The sequence below is a fragment of the Crocodylus siamensis genome, chromosome 6 (assembly GCF_052110815.1).
Source record: "Crocodylus siamensis isolate JL-2025a chromosome 6, ASM5211081v1, whole genome shotgun sequence".
NCBI classification, from domain to species: Eukaryota; Metazoa; Chordata; order Crocodylia; family Crocodylidae; genus Crocodylus; species Crocodylus siamensis.
The window spans coordinates 13,544,087-13,568,600 of record NC_143400.1 but is presented as its reverse complement, the minus strand read 5'-3'; the positions used below and the strand labels follow the sequence as shown (position 1 = coordinate 13,568,600).

The 24,514-nt window shown below is 55.3% G+C and overlaps 1 protein-coding gene across 1 annotated transcript; it reads left to right on the top strand.

The window, feature by feature from the left end:
- The first annotated feature begins 259 nt into the window (after positions 1–259).
- Positions 260–23,066, top strand: MEX3A (mex-3 RNA binding family member A). Its single transcript, XM_090053604.1, has 2 exons — positions 260–872; positions 11,294–23,066. Exons 1-2 carry the CDS (start codon positions 347–349, stop codon positions 12,397–12,399), a joined length of 1,632 nt encoding a protein of 543 aa, XP_089909730.1. The 5' UTR covers positions 260–346; the 3' UTR covers positions 12,400–23,066.
- The last annotated feature ends 1,448 nt before the right edge of the window (positions 23,067–24,514 follow it).

Sequence of the window (24,514 nt, the reverse complement as noted above, 5' to 3'; positions counted from 1 at the left end):
TTCTCTTCCTCGCTGCCTCCCCGCCGGCTCTCCCCAGCCTCCCTGCCCCTGCCCCTGCCTCCCGCGCCCGCCGCCGGCTCTTTTGTGCGCGGCGGGGCGGGGGGGCGGCCGGGATCCACCTCGGCGCGGAGCTCAGGTTACAGGGAGAGGCAGGGAGAAAGGGGCTTGGCCAGGCGGAGGGGAGGTGGGCGGAGGGTCGCCGCTTCTCTCTCTCCCTCTGTCTCTTTCTTTCCCTCTGTCTTTTTTTTTTCCCTCTCCCTCCCTCCCGAGCTCTTTGTTCCCCCCCAGCCCTCCCCTCCTCTCCCCCCCCCTCCCCAACCAGCCCCCCTCGCAGCCTTTGTTAGCCATGCCTAGCCTGGTAGTATCGGGGATAATGGAAAGGAACGGGGGCTTCAGTGAGCTGGGCTGCTTCGCGGCGAGCAGCAAGGAGCGCACGCTGCTGGAGGACGACCGCGCGCTGCAGCTCGCCCTGGACCAGCTCTGCCTGCTCGGGCTCGGCGAGCCGGGCGCGCCCGCCGGGGCGGCGGGGGACGACAGCAGCGCCAGCCACACGCCCGTCGAGCCGCAGCCGCCGGCGCCCGCGCCCACGCCCGCCTCCACCCCCGGCCCCCCGCCGCCCGCCCCGGCGCCGCCGCCGCCCCCGCCGCTGCCGGGCCTCGGCGCGCCCAAGGGCGGCGGAGGGGCCGGCGGAGCCCCGGCCGCCCCCCCCAGCGCCGCCGCCGCCGCCGCCCCCAGCGCCCCCGGCCCGGCCGACGCCAAGTTGTGCGCGCTCTACAAGGAGGCCGAGCTGCGGCTCAAGAGCAGCTCCAACACCACCGAGTGCGTGCCCGTGCCCAGCTCCGAGCACGTGGCCGAGATCGTGGGCCGCCAGGGTGAGTGAGCGGGCGGGCGGGGAGGGACGCGCCGCGCCGCGCCGCGCCGCGCGGGCCGGGCCGGGCCGGGACCGGGCTATTGTCTGCGCCGCCGCCTCCCAGCCCGCGCACCCCGCACCCGGCCCTCACACCCGCTCACACCTCCTGGACCCGCGCGGTGTTTCCCAGCCCCCGGACCCACTCATCCCGCTTCCCAGCCTGCGCACCCGCTCAGAGCCACTCGGTGCCCCCCTTTTCCCAGCCCCCCACACCCACTCATCCCTCCTTCTTTCCCAGCCCCACTCAGCTCCCCCCTTCCCAGCCCCACTCAGCTCCCCCCTTCCCAGCCAGGCAGACCCCCCCATCCCTCCCACCCCCCCACAACTCAGCTGCCGCCCCCCTCCCCTCCCCTCCCCTCCCCTCCCCGCCTCTCATCCCATCCCTCTCTTTTGTTGTGATGGAAAGGGGGGCTGGGGGTGCCTAGAAGCAGGCAAACTTCAGGCTAGGGTAGCCTGGCCAGCCCCCTCACACCCTCCAGGCTTCAGGGACCGGCCCCCTCCCACCCCTTCCAAGCCTCCCCAGGCTGGTGACTTTTTTCTTGCATTGTGTCTGGGAAAGTTGCCTCCTGTCCGCTCCAAGTGGCCCCGCTCTCTGGCTCTGGGATGAATAATGGCCACTGCAGGGGAGGGAAGTGGACCCCCTCTCTTGATGCCTTCATCCCCCCCCACCTTCTCCACCCCCCCACTGTTTCCCTGCCCAGAAACAAAGTGTTTTGTGCCTGTGTCGGGGAAGGGGCAGGGCAATCCATCCCCAGCACCCCCCAGCTGGGGTAGCCTGGGGGTCACCCACCCTTGGGCGACATGGGGAGAGGGCCCGGCACGGGTGCGTGGCAGGGGTCCGGGGTCCATAGGAATGTGCGTGCGCTCACCTGGCCCCTTATAGCTCCAGGGATCCAGAGCCCCTTTTATTGATTTCTGCAATAGGCTTCAGGACAAGATGGGGATGGAGTGACCCCAACTTCCCCACTGTGGGCTTAGGGAGAGGAAAGAGAAGGTGGAACAGGAGGGAGAAGGGGGGAAAAAAATCCCCTTTGTTGGGCTGAGGGCTGGAAGTGGAAGGGGGTGTGGTTGAGCAGCGGTGGTGATGGGGGAGGTGAGTGCCTGAAGGCCTAGGAAGGATTCAAATAACAGATTAATGAAAGTTGAACTGTTTTGGGGATCATGTGACTTGGGGGGGTGGGGGATCCCTGGCAGGGTTTGGGATTGAACCATCTTTGCTCTTGCCCTGCTCTTGACTTCCATTGCTTTGCTCCTCTCCCCACGCCCCCCTGCCCACCAACATCATCGCTGACCACAATCTCGGTGACAGTGATGCTTTTGTTCTCCGGTACGGGCTGCATTCGGCGCGAGGTAGAATGGGGGTGGGATTTAAAATAGGGGGGCCACGAGAGAGATCTATATAGATGCATCTATCTATACATCTCTATATAGCTGTATAGATACGCACCACACCCACACTGAAGTCACCGGCCCGCCCAGCCCCCCCTGCAGTCTTCTAAGTGTGGGGAAAAGAGAGGGGTTCAGGCCCCAAAGCAGAGTCAGTGCAGGGCTAAAAAATAATAATGCTGGCAAGAGAAGTTTTGCCTTGGTAAAAGGGGGGAGTAACTTGGAAGCATGGCTAGGGCAGGCTGCGGCTCCCTGGATGCCTTCTCAGGGGTAGCGCATCGAAATGGCCGGGGTAGGGAGTTTTGCAGCATTCATCTGGGGGTGGGGGAAAGAAAGGAGTGGGTCAGGGGGGTTGTGACTTCTGGTGGATGCTCCCTGAGGAGGAGAAGGGAAGGAGGAGGCCTGCAGGGGGATAGAAATGGCTAATTGTCGTGCATCGTTAAGCTGGAACGGGTTATCGGAACAATAGGGCTGGAGATGGCTTGGCTTCGGCACAGGCCTCTCGCCAGCTGCCTCGGGTGGGGAACCCCTGGCTGCGAACCCCCAGGCCCCAGCTGGGGTCTGCCCCAGCAGGCCCCACATCTGGGCTGGGGGAAAGCAGGCAGAGGGGGAAAGAGATGCCCTGCACCACTCACAGGGCTTTGCACCTGTGTGAAGCAAGCATGTGAGCAGAGGCGCGTGTTGCACCAACTTTGCAGGGCCGGCCGGTGCCGGATCAGGCCCCCTTTGTTTAATGGAGTTAAGAGACGGGGCTGATCCCGAGGGAACCTTTTTCCAGAGCTAGGGAGAGGCCTGTCCGGTTCCCTCCTCCCTGGGGAAAGCCCTGACCCCAGCTCCGAAGGCAAGGGGTGTGCTCCGGACACACAGGGCAGCTGCTGGGAATGGAGAGGGCCAGGGACCCCTGCGGTTGTTTCCCCACCCCACCAGATGTGTCCATGGACCAGATCCCCCCCAGCCGAGATGCATCAGTGCTGCCCCAGCCAAGACAATGGGCTGGGTTCTCCTCCTCGGGTGGACACGCACTTTATTCCACCGCTGTCCATGCCACTTACCCCAGCTGTGGATCTGGCCAGTGTTTACTACTACGAGGCCTTGAGTGGTGTCTTTTGGGGGCTGCTTTTGTTTGCACGGTTGGGGAACAAGGGCCGGGCTGTTAAAATCACTGCATCCCCTCTACCCCCCGCGCTGCAAGAACCACGGGAGGTGCTGCGTGCTGAGCACCGCTAGGAGCCTCTGGCCCAGGCGGGAGGGTGTTGTGTTGTTTGGAAAGCTCTCCCCAGACCCTGCACGGCTGGAGGAGGATGTAGCTGAGACGCCTGGTTGAAAGGCAGCAGGCGAAGAAACCAGTGCAAGCTCGGGATGCATTGGTGGGGGCCCAGGAGCTGCAAGGGGGTGTGTCAGGATCTGGGGGGTCCCTGCATTACAGATAGATCCATGGCTACATTGGTACCCCCCTGCACCAGCTCTTTCTTCTAGTTAATCTGGCCTTTTCTCCCCCCAAATGAGCCGCCGCATTTCTAGATGCTTTACAACCCGGCCGACTTATCCCCTCCTGCAAGCTGAGCTCATGCACACGGACACGTGGAAGGGGCCTCAGCCTCGTCCGTGCTGCTGCCCCTTTATGTCTATTTTGACACCTCCCCCCGCAATGCCTTTACGCCTCTGGGGTGATGGGCGCCCCCGTCTTGGTCCCGGGATGGCGGCGATCACACCAGATGAAAGGGTTTGATCGCGGGGGAGAGGGGGCGTGTCCGCGCCAGAGAGGCTGCAGGAAGTAGCCATGCCCGCAGGCTGCGCGGGCGGGTTGCATGGAGTTTGGGGGGTGCGTCAGGCAGGCGTCTTCTCCCGGGAGCCTGCAGACAACCGGGGACCCCCCTGCCTGTCTCCTAGGGGCAGCCACTCTCCTGCTCGGTGCACAAAGAGCATGCATGACGCAGCTGTGCTGGGCCTGGGGGCACAGAGGGGATCCCCGCTTTGTTCTGGGGTCCCCGGGGCTGTTCTCAGGTGCTCCAAGTTACCTCACGTCCCACCTTTTCCGTCTCCCTTTGTCCAGGCGTCTCCCCTACCGACGGCTTCCCGGCGCTGCACGTGCTCGCAAAGTTAAAACGCAAAACATCCTAGCAGGGGCCGGCACAGGGGAGGGGGATGGGGTGGCAAGAATTCAAGGGGGCACGATGCCAGCCAGGGAGCCCAGGCAGTCGGCAGGGGACTTCGCGGGGCAATCAGGATTCAAGGGGAAGGCTCCTCAGCCGGATGGAGACACATGAGATCAGCAGGAGCAGTGGGCACGATTCCCAGTTGCACAGGCCAAGGGGCACAGGTTGGCACCCCTGGTACTAGCAGCAAGGGGCTATGCTGGGGTTGCCACCGCTGGGCGTGCGGACGGGTGCAATTAGCAGTACCCATCCAGCGCTGCCCCCATGAGAGCATCCCTGACATAGTCTGGCCACCCCTGTCCATCCGGCTGCCCGAGAGGCCACGTCCCTTGGCAGCCCAGGCGACAGAGCCCTTTGTGCAGGGCACGCTTGCACTCACAAAGAAATCTCAGGGAGCTTTCCATGGAGGACGCTGGAGTGCTTTATCCCTCCCCTCCTCCACGCACACCATGTGGAGGCAGATTGAAAGCTGCAGCTCCCGGTCAGCCCCCAATTTAGCTCTGCAAGGGCCTTTCCATAGCTGCCAGGGGGGCACCAATTGCCCCACCGAGCAGGGAATCCAGCCTGGACTCCTCTGCCCTCCTGCACCTGGGAGGGAGGGAGAGCGGGATCTCGCGGAGACAAAGGGGAGGACACATGCTCTGCTGCGGCTGGCCCGTGGCTGGATGCACCCGCCGACCACACGAACCCGGCTGCGGCAGCCGGCGAGAATCTAGGGCAGTGGGAGAGCAGCGTGGCGCTGGTCTTTGGCCCTCGAGCTCCCCCTCCCCCCTTCCTGTCTTTGTCTAGCCATCCCTCCCCACCAGCCCCCTCCACCTCCCAGCCCAGCTCGTAGCAAGGTCTTAAGAGATGGAAATAATAGTAATAATAATAATATTAATAAAAAATCACTCGGTGACAAAGTCAAGCCCAGGCTTACGCCACAGAGAGGCCATGGCACGCCCACGCAGCACCAGAGCGCGTCGGCCCGATGCCGGAGCGGCACCGGTGTCTTCATGCAAGTTCCCAGCAACGTAACAAGGGGTCTATTGTCTGCGGGGCTGTGGCTTGGAGAAAACCTTTGGTGGGGGACAAAAATAAAGGGGTAGGAGGACTTGGCAGGGGGTTTTTTGGGGTGGGAGGGGTGCTTTTACCCCAACCGGGCTTAAGAGCAAAAGGCATTCAGTCGGCGGCTGTGTGCGTCTGTACGGATGCAGGTTGCATCACTGGCACGAGGCCCCTCTGCAGAGGCGTGCGGCCGTTGCCTTGCGCTGGGTTTTTTTGGGCGCACGTGCGTTTAAAAAACACGGCGCCACCGCCGCCGCCACTAGCGATTTGACGCGAGCTCGGCCCCCCGCGCCGTTCGTTTGCTCCGCGCTGCGCTCGGGGTACGGCGGAAAGCACCTGCCACCGTCACGCCCTGCGCGTAGGCCTCGTGGCGGGTTATTTTACGGGCCTCTGGTGCGGAGGAGGGCGATGGGCGAGGTCTGGATCACGGCAGAGAGCCGAAGTGCCCTAATGCAGGCACACGCTCGCACGCTGGAGCAGCGGATTGTTGTTTGATGGTGAATGAGAACCAGGCTCTGAAGCCTTTTGTCTGCAGAGGTTGTTTGGATGCTTTAAAAAGACTGGGGGATGATTTGAGGCGCAGGGTTTGGAGCCAGGGGGCAAGAACCCCAGCTGGAACAGGGGTGATCCTGCCTCTGGCAGGGGGCTGGGCTCAGTGACCTCTGAAGGGTCCCCTCCAGCCTTGCTTTCCTCTTGAGTCGTGCCATTTTGCACCTAAAGGTCTCTGGTGGAGCTGGACATGTCTGTATCCAGTAGGGACCCAGAAGGGCCAGATTCTGCTCCCAATGGACTTACTCTGTGGTTAGGGCTCGTCTTCTGCTGCCCTGCGACACCAATGCACATTGCAGCAGGTTCACCAGTATCTGAGGTCTGCGTGCAGGCCAGGGGACTTTCAGTGTGAACAGGACTGGAGCCCCCGTGGGCACCAGGGCCAGCAAGGGATTGTTCCATGTCATTGCACCCCTACATCGCACTGGTATAAGGGGCTGTGGTAGGTGCAGATGCAGCCCAATTCACTGGCTGCAGTGGGTGTTTGGATCAGGTATATATAAGGGGTAAAAGAGGGAGAGGATTTGGCTCCTAGCAGCCACACCTGGCCTTTCTCAGCCGCCCAGCCCCGTGGCAGGGGGGCATGTCTACACCAGACTCCTCCCTGGGACTAACTGCTGGGTAACGGAGGTTCAGTCCTGCGTGCAAGTGTTCATGGCTTTACTAAGGGACTTTGCAACCCTGTTAGCTCAAGTTAATTGTATCCCAGCCTCCTGCCAGAGTGCTTGGAGATGGGTGGGTGAAGAGCCTCGTGATGGTAACCTTACCTCTGTGAGTTTGCAAGAGCCACAAGAACAATACAAACACCTTGCTCACAGGGCCTGGCAGGAATCAGTCAGCTAGCAATCGCCTTAAGATCCTTCCTGCAAGGCCCCTGCTCCACTTCCTGGCCCATTAACACCATCCATTAGCCCTCCAATAATCCCCTGGGTCAGTAGCTCCCAGACATGCCTGGGCCACCCCCTCTGCTTTCCAGCTGTGGCTTCCTTTGCTCTCCTGTGTCTAGAGAGACAGGGCTCTGCAGTGACTCCAGGCACATAAGAAGTGCTATCAAGCTAGTCATCACTGCTTTTTTTCCTCTTTCCTTTCCTCTCCCTGTTTAATTCCCTTCTTCCACTTCCCCCATTCTTTCCTCTCCCAAGCTTTCAAAACACACCCCAGGTCCCAATACTGTTGTTGGTGCAACAGTGCACTAGGAAAAAGCAACTCGTTAGAAAGAAGAAAAAGCCTCCAAAAACACACACACAAGGAAGAGAGGTAGAGAAATCCCAGCCCTGCTAGGATGCACAGGGCTGCATCCTGACCCTGCTTTATGCTGCCCCCCAAAATTGGGCAAGATCAGAATTGGGGCCCCTTTGTTGGCCCAAATGGCCTCAGCAGGTTCTGGAGCTGGTGGAGATCAGGGCTTCCTTGAAAGAGCCAGGCGGGGTTGTACCCACTCGCATCAGCTGTGAATCTGGACTGTTGTTATCCAGGGAGCTAGGATGGTTGGTTTGCAGCCCCTGAGGCCACGGGCCACTGAATGAGGGAGGGAGGGAGGGGGAAGCTGCTGGGTTAATAGCTGGGGAGGGGGCAGGGGTCCCTTTCTTGGGCAGATGCGGGAACCTCTGCAAGACTCGTCTGGGCAAAGCCAGCTCCCCTATCTGCAGGCCACACCGCCTTCCTCCTTTTGTCCCCAGTGCAGCCCTCCCCCTCGCCTGGTCCCTTCTGCCGGTCCCGTTATCCTCCCCTCTGCATGTACGAGAATCCCCTTCCACCCAGCCTGGAGGGACAGGGGCCTCCGAGCCCTCGGCTTCCTGCCACCTGTCCCTTTCCTTTGTCTCTGACCCTTGCCTTCGCCTCCTGGATGGTTTCCTAGCGGGCTGGACCCAGACCTTATCCACACCCACGTGCACACACGTGGCACCCGCCCACCCCTAGCAAACACAGACCTGCGCACGGGCCCGGCGTTGCTGGCACCCGGCTCCATTTCACCCGAATGACGGAGCATTAGAGGCCCACGTTCCTCTGGCTTTTCCCACCCCAGCCAGCACAGAAAGCTCATGCCCGAAGCAGCTTTCCTTGCTTTCCAACCAGCCACTGAGCCCATCACCCCTGGTGGAGGGGGTGGAGAAAATGGAGGCATCTCAGCACTGAAGAGAAGTGCGAGGGAGGGGCTTTTCCCCTGCGATTCAGGGTTTGTACAGCACCTTGCACCCCATCAGCCCCCATGGGTTGTGCTTGTCCGGCCTCCCCGGCCTACGTTAGCTGTTTTAAAAGCCGGCTGGACAAAGCGCAGCCCATCCACTGTGGGGCACGGCTCGGCGGGGGGCGGTGGCAGGCTGGCTTGGCTCAGCAGGGTTTCCAGCTGGCCTAGATTTTCCAGGAATCGCCTCTATCATTCCTCGGGTTGGAGCGAGCATCCCAGGCCCCGCGAAACCCACCTCGCGGCACAGAGGGGAGGGGGAGGGCAGTGCTGGCATGGTGCAGCATTGTTGTGGTCGGCTCTGCACAAAAGGCAGAACTGGGGAAAGCTCCTGCCCCTGGCGAGGAGGCGCAGCCCATCTTCCGCAGAGAGGACCCCAGGCCCAGAGCAGCTGCAGCAGAGGCAGGGGCTAGATTCGGGCTTCCCAAATCCAAGCCCGGTGTTGGAGGTGCAAAGCTCAGCCTTTCAAGTCGCATTCAACACCGAGGTCACGTCCGTTGCACTGGGAAGAAACCAGTGGGCCAAAGGGGGTCTTTGCCTTGCAAGCATGAACCGGGGGTTCCCTTACCAGCTAAGGGATCGGAACAGCCTAGCTGCAAGCGCCCGAAGCGGTTGATCTAGCCCAAGGGCTCTGGGTGCCAAGGGATCACGGCTTGGTCCCAGGAGCAGCACGCTTGTGGATGCGCCCCAAGAGACCAGCGCCACGGAGGGTCTGCATGGAGCTGGGACCAGCTCCCAGCCAGGAGAGAGGCTGGGATTTGGCAGGACCTGCCTAATGCCCGAGAGCCCTTTGTGTGGGGCAGACAGGGGAGCAAAGCCCTGGGAGGGGCAAGGTGAGGAAATGGCTTCTTCCCTAGGGAAGGGGGTGAGAGGGGGATTCATAGACATTAGGGCTAGCAGGGATCTTGTGAGATCATTGGGTCCATCCCCCTGCCCAAAGGGAAGGTGGGGTGGGGAAAAGAACAGGCCCCAAGCTTAGCCGCTACCAACTACTTCAAGAGCCAGACCCTGCCCACCTGGGACATGAGCCAGGCTGGATCCTGCACCCCCATGGAGTCATTCGCACCAGCACAAAGACGCTCCCGAACATTGCAAGCTTGAGATTCATTCTCAGCCTCCAAAGCCTCCCTCCTGGTACACGACACAGGCACAAGAGGCATCTGCAACTGCAGAGCTCCCCCGGCTCCGACAGTCCCCCAGGCCCGTGGTTCCTGTACCGCATGCACCCACCTCCTTGGAGCTGAACAGGGACGTAGCAGACTGCAGCAAATCAGCTCAGGACACCAGATGCAGCAGTTGCAGGAGCCGGAGAGCTTTCCCCCTCCTGCCAGGCCGCTGGAAGGAGCATTGTCCCCAGGTGGGCTTTAAATAGGGCCCCCGGATCAGCAGGCAGCCGGCCTGCGGCACCCCAGCTGGGTTGGTGGCCAGGGTCAGCAGCTGGGTCATTAGGGGCTGGGGTGAGTTACAGCTGGGACCCCTCAGCCTGGTGGGAAAGGCTTTTCTGAATGCACCTCAGGGCCTCTCAGGGGAGCCCTGGGCAGACAATCAGTTTCCAAAAAGCCAAAGTAACTTAGGCGCTGGCGCAGTGTGCTTTTGGAACTGCTGCCAAGAAGTCCGGCAAGCACTGTGAACCTGTCCACCTACACTGCAATGCCTGTCCCCAAGTCCCCTTCGCCAAACCCCTCTGGCCGATTCTGAATGAGGGGTCCAGCTCCTAAATCACTCGGGCGCTTTGGAAAGATTCAGCCAGAGCAGCTTGTCCAGAGCTAGTCTGAGGCGGAAGCAAGACTCAGACCCTGGGTGCCCACCTACCACTCCAGCCTCTGCCTCTTAACAGCATCCTTTCTTCCCCCCATCAGCTCCCCTTGGTGAGGTTCATGTCAGGGTCCAGCTTCGGAGGGCTGGGGAAAGGTGGCAGGGCAGCTAAGGGTCTCTGCAGACCCCTCTCCCCACCCCAGTCTGCAGAGCTGAAGGGGGAGTGAATGGATGCAGGAGCCTTTTCCCTTGAGGATTCAATGTCCAGTGCTACCCAGGCTGATTGAGACCAGGACATCTATCCTCAGTCATTGACCCAAAGCTCTTGGTTCATGCCCGTGGCACATGGCAGTGGGGGGACCCAGGCACTGGATTCTAGGCTGGGGTCTCTCTGGCTCTCTTTTGAGGCACGCTGGCTGTGGGCTGGGACCAGCCAGACCCCTCCTGTACCAGCAGCTGCCCGGACAAGCCGCTTGGCACGAAATTCAGCATCCAGGGCAAAATCCCATCCCTGGGAGCAGATACTGCAGATCGGGCAAAGTCCTTCCCGAAACCCAGGCAGCTGGGACGGGGCTCGCATGTCACCAGCCCCGCTGTGCGTGCATCTTCGTGGCTGGGGGGGATAGGGGCGAGGGGGTTTGCTGCTCCATTGATTCCACTGCAAAGCTGGGCAGGGGGCTTCAGTGCAGCTGCTGCTCCTAGGGCTGGGATGGGGGCGCAGCTGCTGGCTACCTGGGGGGCAGCTGGGGGGTGGGAGGGGGAAGAAAGGGGCTTCTGGTGTGGGGGAAGCAGCTTGGGATCTGCTTGACCAGGGATGCTTGTGTCCTAAACTGCCGACACGGGTTACTCCTTCCTTAGTGATGGCTGATGGGCTGCAGGCTGGAAATGCACCTTTCTGTCACCCCCTCATCTCTCAGCTCCTCTGGTCTCCGTGCTGGGAACTGGGCTAAGACCTGCTCAGCTCAGTTCACCCCAGGGACCTGACACTGCTGCCCCTCATCATCACCACAGTAATGGCCAGCCGGTGCAGTGGACAGCTTCCCATTTTTCCCCACTCCTGAATAGGGGAATAATCCCTCCATGAGAGAAATAAACTGGCCTTTGGCAGGGTTAGGGTGCAGGAGACGGGTACTCAGCCCCTGGCAGGACTGGAGCCTTGCTTGGACCTTGACGGAAGTTAGCTTTTGGGCAAGCCTGGGCCATAGGGTAGGGGTTGAGGGGAACTGGTCCCCGTGGGAGGGGAAGGGAGGAAGGCCTCTGCTCTAATGTCTCCCCTTTGTTTCCTTCCTCTGCTTCTCCCCGAAGGCTGCAAGATCAAAGCGCTGAGGGCCAAGACCAACACGTACATCAAGACCCCAGTGCGCGGCGAGGAGCCGGTCTTCATGGTGACAGGGCGGCGGGAGGACGTCGCCATGGCTAGGCGGGAGATCATCTCGGCCGCCGAGCACTTCTCCATGATCCGGGCGTCTCGCAACAAGGCCGGCACCACCTTCGGCAGTGCCCCAACCCTGCCGGGCCAGGTCACCATCCGGGTGCGTGTGCCGTACCGTGTGGTGGGCCTAGTGGTGGGCCCCAAAGGTGCCACCATCAAGCGAATCCAGCAGCAAACCAACACCTACATCATCACACCCAGCCGGGACCGGGACCCCGTGTTCGAGATCACGGGGGCGCCGGGCAACGTGGAGCGGGCCCGGGAGGAGATCGAGACCCACATTGCCGTGAGGACGGGCAAGATCCTGGAGTACAACAACGAGAACGACTTCCTGTCCAGCAGCCCCGACTCGGGCATGGAGAACCGCTACTCGGAGGCGTGGCGGGTCCACACGCCTGCCCCGGGCTGCAAGCCGCTCTCCACCTTCCGCCAGAACAGCCTGGGCTGCATCGGCGACTGCTCCGTGGACCCCATCTACGAGACGCCGCGGCTCAACGACCAAAACGACTTCAATTACGGTTACCTCTTCCCCAACTACGGAGTGAGCAAGCAAGATCTGTATTACGGGGTGCCGGATTCCAGCACCCCGATGTGGGCCGGGCAGGAGAACACCAACCCCGTGTCCGTGCTCTTCTCCAAGCAGCAGCGGTCGGGGAGCACCGGGGCCGTCCACCCCAACTCCCACCGCTCCCCATCCTCGTCCATCCAGGAGCCCAACCTCTCCAGCCTGCCCAGGAGGTCGCAAGGGGAACCCTTGCAAGGCTTCTCCAAGCTGGGCACCAGCACCGTGGCCCGGACGGCCGTCTCCAGCAGCCGGGAGTGCATGGTGTGCTTCGAAAGCGAAGTCACGGCTGCCCTTGTGCCCTGCGGCCACAACCTCTTCTGCATGGAGTGCGCCGTGCGGATCTGTGAGCGGACCGACCCCGAGTGCCCCGTTTGCCACGCGGCAGCCACTCAGGCCATTAGAATATTTTCTTAAAGAGACAGGACGGGGCATGGGGCGGGGCAAAAAACGGGGGGGCGGGGCTTCCAAAAGAAATAACTAACTAAATAAAAGAGGAGGAGGAAGAAGGTGGTCCAGTAATACAAGTGACATCCGAAGACCGAACAAAATGAGAGAGTAAAAAAATAAAAATAATTAATTTAAAGAGGAACAAGAAAGAAAGAAAAAGAAATTATTTTACGAGCAATGTAGGTTATTTTTACAAAAAAAAATTAATAAAGAAAAAGGTGATTATTATTAAGAAGAAGAAGAATAAAATGAAAATGAATAGAAAAGCCAGAAATTTCCGAGGGGCAGATGATGTCCCGGCCTGCGAGAAACCAGGACTCTGAACGCACAGATGGAAAAAAAAAAACCAACAAAAGAAAAACGTGGTTTTGTTCCAGTTTGGGTTGTTTTCTTTTGGTTTTGGCAGTGAGGTGGGACTCTCGGCTTTTCCATCCACCGAGCTGGGGGGCAGGGGTCATGCTTGATGTCAGCTTGGTCTGAAGCTGCCCCCGGCTCCCTCGCTCCCTCCCCACCCCTGGGGATATGAACCCGACGAGTGTATGCAAACTCAGTGGAAGAATCAAAGTGGAAAGAAAAGGAAAAAAAAAAAAGGATGATGGGGAACGAATGAAAAGGCAAAATCATCAACCTCTGGGAACCTGTTAGAGTGAGGGCACAACTGTATTACCTCAAAGATTTAAACAAAAAATGACACAGCAGCTAGAGAACTGTTATTATTTTCTGTTTTTTTTTCCTAAAAAAAAAAAAAGAAGAAAATCAGAAAAAAAAAATAGAGAAATGAATGAAAACGATGACGCCGGTGAAACTGAAGAACTTATTGGAGTCGCACTGGGTGCTGTGAGTTTATATTCGTATTCTGAGCCAACACAGAGTTTGGAACTAGGTTACTTTTTTTTCCTTCTCCAAGCAGGGATGTCTTCATCACCCGAATCAGGAGTCGCTAACAGGGTATTTCAAAAGTAGTTGCGTGCTCCCATCCAAGGGGGGAATATACTGACTTCCACGTTTCCATACTTCACTCTCCAAGCAATGCCAGCTGCAGCCTCACACACACACACACAAGTGAGGCTGTGCTTTTCTGTTCTTAAAAATATAGAGATATATATATTTCGCACCAAAACCTAAGAAAGACGATCATGCAATACCGGCCATGGGCCCTCAGCAAGCCAACACACATCCTGACAGACAGCAAAAAAAAAAAATAATAATAATAATAAAGAAACCGAGTTTATAGATATAATTTTCTTGTCGTTTTTAAACTGGACCAAAACTTTTGTTACCCAAAACCAAGTAGGGAAAATAATAAAAAAAGAAGAAGAAGAAGAAAGTATTTCTTTATGGACCAAAAACCTCTTCAATTTCCTTAACCTGGATCTCCAGAGGTTGCCGCTTTTATATATTATATTTTTTCCAGAACAAAACAAAACACAAAAAAAAAAGAATCTGAATTGCCTTGTTGAATCATGTCAAGACTCCTGGTTTTGTTCAATCAGATACTTTTTGAGCCACTGGGATGTTGGGGAGATGGGCTTCAAAGCTGGCTTTGGTTGCAGGCATCAGCCAGCGTCTTAACCTAGGCAGGTTTGATCAACCTCGGATGCCAAAGGGGCATGGCGGCAAAGTTACGCGTGTTCAATTAACCCACCCGAGTACCTCTAGGGCGAGGCACGTCACTCCCCAGCACCTCGGCAGGCGCGCGTGTGCACTCGCACACGCTCCCACACCTGTTCTTCGCTTGGTCCCCTCCTTCCCTCTCCCCCGCCAGCTTCTACTCACAGCTCCGGACCCTCGCCTGGAACCGCCAACCAAAAAAGCTTTGCAACTCGGGACGGAGACGGTTCCACCGCCGCGGCAGGAGTAGCCCGAGATGAGTGGTTTTTTGCCCCTCAAGTTCCAGGAGATGGCGGGTTTCGTCACGACGTGTTCTCCAGGAAGAGCCCGTCTTCCTCCCGACAGCGGTCTGGGCCCTGCCGTCTGTTCGGGATGCGCCCACAGTTGAAATCCCGGCACTGTTCAAGAGCCTTCTCCGGAGAGCGGGCACAAGGCGCTGGGTTAGCATTGGAGGGGGTGGGCAGAGGGAGTACGTTGTCCGGGGTGGATGTGGATGGAAAAGGTTGTGCCAACCCCAGCTTTAGTGGATGGGAGGCAGCCTCCTTCTCCATCACCCCACCGGTGAACACACTGGTGCCAAACAACAGCCGTCACCTTTTAGGCCTGGCGGGAGCCACGCTAGTGATGGAGAAACGGGGCTGCGGATGGCCGTAGGGGCAGGAGCTGGCTCCCACATCCACCTCCACGGGCTCCATCCCACTCATACGCTTGGGGGACAGGCCCGTCTCCCCATGCGCAGCCGTGAGATCCGGACCCACGCGGCTTCAAGGTCTGGGCCTGTCTGCCTGTGTCCTGTCTAACACAGGTCCAGTTATTGCTTGACGTCAAGGTTGGTGTCACGTCTGGGAGGGGTGGGGAAGGAAAGACAAGAAAGGAGGGGAAAGAAAGCTGTTTTCCTTTGTTTTTTCTTGGTTCCTCGAGGGTTGGGTTTGAACTTTCCATCTCTGTGCAGAATTGTCCCCTTGATGTCAAGAGTGCGGGCGAGGGGAAGGCTGGCGGGGTCCAGGCCACCCCTCCGTAGGGGCGTTCAGATATGTCTGTGTTGGCCGCGGACAGGGTCGGGCCGGGATGGCGCCCGGCCCAAGTCCTGCGGGGCCGATCTGTGAGTAGCGTGGCTCGTAGTCGCTGGCGAAGTGAAGTCTGTCCGTGGTAACGTGAGCGCGTTTTTGATCCATGTTTTTCTGGGATGCCAGGTTGGGGCAAGGGAGGGGGCGGGGGTGGGGAATGACCACCCGGATGGGGTAAGTCGGGGTGGGTCGGGGTATATTCTAGCACTGACCCTAGGAAGGGAGGGGAGGGAGGGTTACAGAAGGGGCGCTAGCGTCGCTCCCCTTTCCATCTCCCCTTTCCCGGGATAAAGCAACGTAAAAGCCTCCTGCATGCCAAGAACGGTTGGCAAAACCTTTCTAAGACAAATATATATATATATATACACACACACACATATATATACATATATTTAAAAAAAAAAGGGATAACGACCCAAACAAACGTCCGAGCTTGGGACTGGCTGGCCAGCTGTCTGTCCAGACAGCCAGCAATCTGCCTGCGCCCGCAGCCAGCCGTCCAGCCCAGTCTGCAAGCCGGCTTTTAATTAAACCTTTCCTTCCAATACCCTATATATATATGAATATATATGACTATATATATACATATATACATATGTTACGAGAAAGCTTGATGTAGCAGTTCTAGTTTAAACTGAATAGCAGTATTCCAGCCCCCCACCCCCGTTTTTATTACTGCTCCCTCCCTGCCCCCTCCTACCCCACTTTGTATTTTGACGTAGCAACTTTGGAAGAAAGAAAAGCAGACACGGTAAAGTCACCAAGAGCTACCTCTGGGTTGAGGGGGGGCTGCACTCATGGAGACAGGGGGAGGCAGTTCCCCGCTGGACCCCCACCTTGCTGTCCAATAGAGGGGACGGGGGGTCCAGACTTTGTGGGGAGATCTCTGTCCCTGCCTTCTAGCAGCCCCCCTGACTTGCCGCACTCGTATTTCTTTCTCCACGTATGTAAATATCTACAAAAAGCTTAAAAAAAAATCAAAAAAACCACAAAAAATGCCCACGACCTTAACTATTTGCTCTGACTTGTATCTTCCTTAATAGGCAACTCAAAATGGCTTGTTGGTCCAAATCACCAGCAATAAGGCGAACTAAAGAAAGACCCACCCCACTCCGCCCTCCCCCAGACCCTTTTCTCCTCTGCGGCGTCACCGGTCCGTCCTGGTTCCCTTTCATACAGATGTGCGCTGCTCCCTTGTGCGACTCGCACGGGGATCCATGTGCATGGAGGGGGAGAGGGGTGCCCACCTTGCACTAGTTACCCCAGTGCAATCATCTCTGGTCTAGACAGTCCTTCTGCCCCGTCTGACCACTGGCAGGGGAGGGGACATGGCTTGGGGCTCTAGGGGGGGCACCATTTGGGATGCCCTCTTGTCACTCCCCCTAAAAGCAGGATGGAGGGGAGTGTTGTATTGAAACAGAGCCTGGCAAGCTGCTGTTCCCTCCCCGCCCCATCCTCATGTCCCCCAAGCCCAGAATGTGCAAGCCCTTTCACCAACGCTTCGCTTCCCTTGCACGAGTCGCCCTGTGGATGTGCATGGAGCTTCTCGGCGTGGGAAGTGGCTGCGCATGGCTTGGCATAGATGGGGTGGGGGTGCCTGACTTTAAGGCACCATCTGGGCTCCCAGGAAGGATAGGGCCAGGGGCATGAGAATCCTGTTGCAATTTGCTGTGGCCATATATAACCCCAAGCGGGGCGCGATGCTGGCCCCCTGATCCTGTCCAACACTTGGGCACCAGCTTAACTTTAAGCACGTGCTTCTGCGCTTGGCCAGATAGCAGGGGGGAGCCTCTCCGATGGGCTCCAGGCCAAGCCTGCAAGGTGATGGAGCTCACTGGTGACAGGGCTCAGATGCCAGGGTGGCAGGCACCCCTAAAGACCCTGGATGCCTGCAGATGCCGGGAACTGAGACCGGTCCATATCTGAGCCATCTTGAATTCGGTCTAGGAGCAGGGAAGTCTTGTTGGCTTTATATATGGCACTTTGGGGGTCAGATCACCTCTTCCATTGTGGGGAGGGGAGAGAGGAGGAGGGGAGGCTGGACAGGCCATCCAGAGGAGATCCCGTCAGGGGTTAATTAATAGCATCCGTACTTCCCGCGTACCGATATGCTATGTCTTTGGCCATTGTTTTAGAGGTGTCTGGGTGGGGGAGTGGGCTGCGCGGGGCGGGGAGGGGCGGGAAATGCTAAATATAACAAGGGGGAAGGGATGAATATGAAATACCTTACTGTGATGTCATCCCATCATCATAAATTATATAGAGAATAGTATGTATTATAATGCATAAGAGAAAAGGAAAAAAAAGAACCAAAATTGGATTTATATTTAAATGAGGAGATACTATAAGAATATCTTGTCCTAGCTCCCACTTGCAAAAAAAAAAAAAGTATTTTTCAGCTGGAGGGATATCTATTATTTTTTTCTCTTTTCTTTCTTTCTTTCTTTCTTTTTTTTAAAGAAAATAAATAAAATGCTTCTCCTTACATGCAAAGGCTACGACTGTTAACACAAAGAACCTCTTACATCAAAAATATCCAACTTGTTTATTTGGCATATGAGTTATTTTTACTTTGGCGAGGTTACAGATTTTTTTTTTAAAAAAAAGAAAAAGAAGGAGAGAGACAGAGAGAGAGAGAGGAGGAAAAAAATTAAGATTTAAAAAAAATTAGAACATTTCTTTATAATTTAATATTCTATTTTAATAAATGCATTTATTACATGTAAATGTAGCAAGGAACTGGGCTAATAAAAATACTTTTTATTAGGTAATTTATTATAAGAAAAAAAAAGGATATTTTATTTTATGATAAAGTGATCCTTAAAAGTTTAGAAGTTTAGAATATATGTAGGTTAAAAAAATACATTTGTATCCAGAGTATTGCTTAAAAAGTGTTTTTAATATATGTTTCTTTTTCTTTCCTGTGTGTGCGTGCGTGTATGTAAAAGTTGATAGTTACAGTGCAAATAGCCCTTCCCAGAGATCCAGCATGACCACACAAAAGTGTATGGATTGAAAGACAAAAGATTTAAAAGCCAGAAGACAAGGGGAAAAAAAAGAAAAGAAAAACCCACTAAGAATCACAAATCCCCCCTACTGTCAGTTAAAGACCCTGTGCTGCAACCAGTCTGTGGGTCCGTAGGGCCATAGAAGTGGTTAAAACTGTGCTCGAGTCTTTGATCCCTGCATCTCTGCTAAGTCCGGAGCAAATTTGCCTCTCCCCTAATCCAGGAAAACTGGAAGGCACTTAAGCACGTGCTTAATCTTAAGCATGTTCCTCTATAGGATCCACTCCTGCCCTTAGTTAAGACCCAGATTCATTTAGGCATGTTCTTAAGTCCGGTGGGTTTTTGTAAGGCTTTGTTCAAGGCCTCTTGGCATTGGATGGCTGGAGCTTCGTTTGGGCCCCAGAGTCTTCTGCGAGCCTGGGAGGAGGCTGGAGATTGTCCCAAGGCAGATCCAAGGCTGTTTCCTGCCCTGCTGTTCTCACCTCTTTTCGCTCCTCTTTGCACCTGTCCCAGCAAAGCCAGAGGGGGGTCGAGCCATTATCACAGGAAACCCTATAGGATCCAACTTCTTATCCGAAAAGGGAGAATTTCAGGTCCTTTCCAAATCTCTAACCTCTCTGCTTTTGCTCTGCTGAGGACCACAACCAGCCTACTCCAAAGCCCCGTGGACACCAGCGAGCTCTGGATCAGAACCAGATCTTCTGATCTCTCAAGCCCTCTCGCTACAACCCTCCCAGCCCAGAGTCTTTTTGCAGGATGGGGGGGGGGGTCCCAAAAGCAGCCTTCTTGGGTATAACACAATGCAATGAAGCCAGAAGGGTGGGGAGAAAGTGTACCGAATACAGCCCAGCCTCTGCTTTTACAAATGCCAGGATACAAGACCTCGCGCTCGGCGTGGTGAAGAATGCCTTGCATTCAAAAGCTTGTCTAACTCTATGCTAATGGAGTAGTTGGTTCAATAAAAGAGGTCGCCCTAAGAAATCCTTGCCTCGCAAAAATAGGAGATCCCCGAGCTGGGAGCACATCCGTCCCCATAGCTCTTTTCGATTGCAAAGCCCGGTCAGGAAGGCACTTCAGCATGTGCTTAGCTTTAATCACGTGCTCAGAAGCTTTGCTGGACTGTCAGGCACCCTTGTCCCTCTTAAGCGGGGTTGTTCACATCCGCTATGAAAACCCAGCCTGGGGCTTATCACAGCATCCTAAAGACAGAGGCGACTTTTATTCCATTGCCTTCCCCAGAAGCATTGGTGGGGAGGGGAAAACCCCCCTAGAAATCTTGTTTGTTTGTTTGTTTTTTAACCAAATAAAAGGAAAAAAAAGAAGTTGAGTTAATGGGTATTAAAAAAGTTTAAAATAATATTAATAATAATAATAATAATAAACTTTTCAAATGTATTTCATATAATCCTAGAGAAAAAGAGTAAAAGAAAAAATAAAAAGCTAGCTCAAATAGTAGATGCTATCCATATTGTTTAATCTATAGTAGATCTAAGTGATCCCAGACAGAGCAGAATGTAAAAGAAAACCTTGTAAAACACGGTCAGTTGTTGTTTTAACTTCCCCACACAAATTCCATCCAGTTTTCTTTTTTTTTCTTTTGCGGTACTATTTTCTGAAACAAAAAAAAAAGCCTAACAAAACTCCTAACCATCATCAGGTTCCTTCTTGTCAATCAAAGTCCTGAAGTTATTTTTATAGCGGGGGAGAAAATAAAATAAAATAAAAGAATGGGATCTAATAATATGTATTTTTTTAAAGAGATACGTTTTGGGTTTTTTATGTTGCTTTTTTAGTAAGAAAAGAATCGGCTTTTCCACCAGACACACCACGAAAGAACGTTAGACCCTGATTTTTTTGCCTTATTCTGAACTCCAAGCTTGGGCTGGGATGGCAGAAGTGGAGATTTCAGAGAACAAAGGGTTCAAGGTGACTAGCGCAGGGGTGTTGTGTTTCTCGTGCTCTTAGGATTATTCTGTATATTTTTGTTGTTGTTGTTTCTTTTTGAACTTCTCAAAGCACTAACGGTTTTGGAAGGGCCCCGTGGCCGGCGGGTGCATGGGATGTAGGTCGGGAGGCCAGCAAATAAGACAGATCTGCAAGGAAGAGGCTGGCAGGGAAAGGCGTGGTGGTGCTTTTTGACCTCCGTGGAGGGTCTCTGTGCCCTGGCAGGGCATTTTGGGGGTGCTGGAGTGGAAGGCCCAGTCAGAATTGGGCCCTCTGAGCCCCTCCTGCCAGTGCCCCCCGGGATGGCAGAGCAAGGACATTGTTGTGCACGATGCTGGGCCCCAGATCAGGCCCTGATTCTGCAGCCAGGTCCTTGCTAGCACCCGTGGGGGTCACGGTTTCTCTTGAAGACCCAAATGCAGGACTACAGGGGGGTGCTTATCTAGAAGCTGAGCTTGTCTCCCTATGCACCTGTCCCCCCATCCCTCCATCTGATCCAATTTGCTTCCAAAGAGCAGCCGCCCTTGCGAAGAGGGGGCGACACGTCCTGCATTGCTGGGTCCCGTGGCTGTGGGCTCATCCTGTGCTTGTCAGGCAGGAAGAACGGGGCAGGGTCCAGCCAGGCTGGGGGGACGTGGCACCACTGGGGTGGCAGAGCCACAGCTGACATCTGTGGCAGGCTGTTAGAGCAGCCTCAACCCCCCCACCCTCCTGGCGTCAGGGCTGGGTGCTCTGGGATCCCCTAACCTATAGAAATAGAGCCCTGATGGGCAAGGTGGGGCCTGGCATGAAGGTGCCTGCCATGCTTCAAGCCAGCCATGTCCCGATGTTTCAGGGCAGCACCGGCTGCCACTCCCTTTTTGAACCACCAGACCAGCGCCATGTCCTTTCCAACCCGCACAGGGCTTTTGGAGCGAGCTTGTAATCCATTTTGGACCTGCCTTGCGGTAGTACCCAAGTGGTTTTCAACCGCTGCCCCTTCACCCCTGAAATGCAGCTGCTTCTGGGGTGGGCTTCTGCCAACAGCACTGAATCAGCAGAGGCCTGCATCCTGCTTGTCCAGACTGTGGCGTGCAATGCTGGAGGCAGCCCCCAGCACCCAGGTGTGGGGCAGCAGCATTAGGCCCTGCCTGCTACATGTAGACTTGGGTTTCCTGGCAGCTTTTGGAGAGCAAAGGGTGATTATTTTTTTTGCCAGTCCCCCCTGGAAGGAGGGGGGCCGTGCAAGGCCGTTGGCTCTTTCAGTTTTATTTTACCTCAGTTTTGTTGCGAATACTTGAACAGTCAGTGATTGACGCGAGACAGTGATGCCCGGGACTGGAGATCAGATGCACTTTATCTTCATTTGTATCCTGGTCAGGGGAGACCCCCTCTCCTGGCACTGCTGAGGCCACAGCCACATGCCCATGGGGTCCCGTGCCAGGAGGGCCGGCTCCCCCGTGGGTTCATTCTTCCAAGAGCGGTTTGAGGAGTCGAGGCAGGGGCTGTATTTCCACGGTAGTGCGCCGGGGGCTGATTCTGCTCTCAGTTTGGCCTGGTTGGCACTTTGGATCACTTCTTTTGATGCCGCTCCTCTGAAGTCGGGGCAGGGAGAGATTGGTATTGACCTCCGCTGGGTGAGGCTGGTGGCACCTGAAATGGGTCCGGTGGGGATTCACACCTGGATCAAGCCAGAATCTCCCGGCTGAGCTCAGCAGCAAGGTCAATCCAGAGTCACTCCAGTTCCGCTCACTGCGGAGTTCCCCCGGGGTCCAATTCAGAGTTGCCCTGCTGGCACCACACTAGAGAACTGAGAGCACAGGTGGTTTCTCTGTCTCGTCTGGACTCTTTTGGAATAAACTTGCAGGGAAACGTGGCAGCGACACCGGTCGGCTCCTTTTAGCTTCCCGGGGCTTTGCTCAGCCGGGTCCCCCCGGCGGCTCTCACAAGCTGGGCTGGAGGGGGGTCCCGGTGACTGCCAATGGCTCCTATAATATGACCAGCACTTTTTTTTTGTTTTGTGAATACTATTATTATTTGTACGACTGACCTGCTTTTCAACAGAAACAGGATCCAGCTCCTAGTCCTGCTCCTCATAGGGGATTTGCTGCTGGATTCAGAGTGATGTGAAGCACACCCACAAAAGGCTCAAGGGTTGCCAGGCCGGGCCCCTAACCCCCTTGGACAATGACAGGGCTGTTTAACCCTCACCCGGCCCATTGCCAAAAATCTGGCATCACATCAGTGAGAATCAGGAACCTCTCTGTTGGCAATGCGCCGGAGTCCTTGTCCATCTGTGCACCTGGAAACCAGTAGCTTCTTGCCCAATGGATTTGGAGTCACTCGCAGAGATCAGCAACTTCAGATTGCTGCAAGTCTGCCAAGCAGATAGGGACCAGATTCATCCCATCCCCAGGGTGACGCTCAGCTAGTGCGAACTGAATCATTGGCTCGGTGCATGGCCCAGCTCCCCCTGTGTCCCCAGGGCCCCTTGAGCCTTTCATGGGTTTTCCTTAATGGACCTTTGCATTCTCTCATCAGCATTCAAAGTGCTGCATACATTGGGGTTTTGTTTTCCCACGTACCTGGGTGCTACAAGACTTCCCGAGTCACCCGGTCTACAAAAAAACCCACAAAGCTCTATAGATAAACCAGCCAACCACCCACAAAAATACCTTAGCATTTGCCTTGATTCACTGACTGTGGGGGCACTCTATTGAAAGTCCATTCCTTGTTATATGGTTTTGGGGATTTTTTATAATTTGGGGGGGGTCTTTATTTTTTTTTTCCCATCATAGGAAACCTAGAGTTGGGATTGATGCTATTGGAAGCAGATCACGTGTTCCATCCAGGTATTTCATCTCTCCAGCAAAAGAAAGGAATAAAAATAAAGTAAACTAAAATAATAAAGCCTGAGAGAGAACTGAACATAGAGAAGTAGAGTTAGGCTCGTCTGAGTTTTGAGGCATATAGTAAAAGGGGAGAAGGAAAAAAAAGTTAAAATAAAGTTAAACAAAAAAAAAAATAATTAAAATAATGATGTTGCACAACTTGTAGAAAACAAAGAAGGGAAGGGGTTAATGTATTAAATGTGCTAAATTACATTAAGAACTTAATTTTATTAAAGTATTATTACTTAAGAAACCTGGCGTCTTGTCTTCGTTCTCTCCCAGGGACACCCATCTCCACTTTGGGGTTGGAGAAATATAAGGAGGAGCCAGCAGTGTGCCGTCGTTGCCAAGAAAGCTAACGGCAAAATGGGCTGCATTGGTAGGAGCGTTGCCAGCAGATTGAGGGCAGTGATTATTCCCCTCTATTCTGCACTGGTGAGGCCACATCTGGAGTCCTGTGTCCAGTTTTGGGCCCCCGCTACAGAAAGGAGGTGGACACATTGGAGAGAGTCCAGCACGTGACAACAAAAATGGTTCAGGGTCTTAGGGACATGATTTGTGAGGAGAGGCTGAAGGAACTGGGCTGATTTAAGTCTGGAGAAGAGAAGACCGAGGGAGATTTAATAGCAGACTTCAACTCTGCAGGGTGGTTGCAAAGAGGATGGAGCTGGCTGTTCTCAGTGGGGGCAGATGGCAGGACAAGGAGCAATGGGCTCCAGTTGCAGCAAGGGAAGTTGAGGTTAGATAGTAGGAAAAACTCACTAGGAAGATGGTGAAGCACTGGAACAGGTTGCACAGAGGTGGTGGAGTCTCCATCCCTGGTAAACAAAGCCTTGGCTGGGATGATGTAGTTGGGGCTGATCTTGCTTTGAGCAGGGGGTCAGACTAGATGCGACCTCCTGAAGTCCCTTCCCACCCTCATTTTCTTTGATTCTGTTAAAGGCTTGTGACTCTACTTGCCTTGTTGGGGCACAGACAGACAACACTCTTGCCCATCAGTGTTGTACATGGATGCAAGTTACTCCAGGATCTGGAGCAGGCAGCATTTCTGGGCCATAGGAGCAAGTTATAGCAGGGAACAGTGGGTTTTTCATTGAGCAGATTACCCCGGGATAGCAGCAGATGTGTCACTTCCATGCAACAGCAGACTTTGCCCCGAATAAGAATACCTGCACAGAGGTTTAACACCATTTCATGAGCTAATTCAGATTAACACAGTCCCGAACACTGCCACACAGACAAGGCCTTGAGTGCATTAGGAACCTAGGGGCTGAGACCCCTAAAGGAAGAGGGGGAGGCTGGGGTAGAAAGGGTGGGAGGCTGCAACCTTCCATCAGCTTTGCATTTTCAAGGGTAATGAGCTCACCCCTGCCTAGCACCCAGCCCCTGCCCAGCAAGATGCCTATGTTGCACCCACCTGTTCCAGCAGCTTGTCCCCAGCCCGGATGAGTCACCAGCCAGGATGGATCACAATCACATTGCCCTCCTCACTGTCCCTGGCCTGGCACTGCTGACGGACCAAACCGTTGGTGGCTGGGGCGACATCACCACTTGGCACTGGACGGCAGCACAGGCAGATGGC

Coding starts and splice junctions, on each gene's coding strand:
- MEX3A (XM_090053604.1), top strand. CDS start 347: ATGCCTAGCCTGGTAGTATCGGGGATAATGGAAAGGAACGGGGGCTTC. Junction 873..11,293: donor CGAGATCGTGGGCCGCCAGG/GTGAGTGAGCGG, acceptor TTCTCCCCGAAG/GCTGCAAGATCAAAGCGCTG.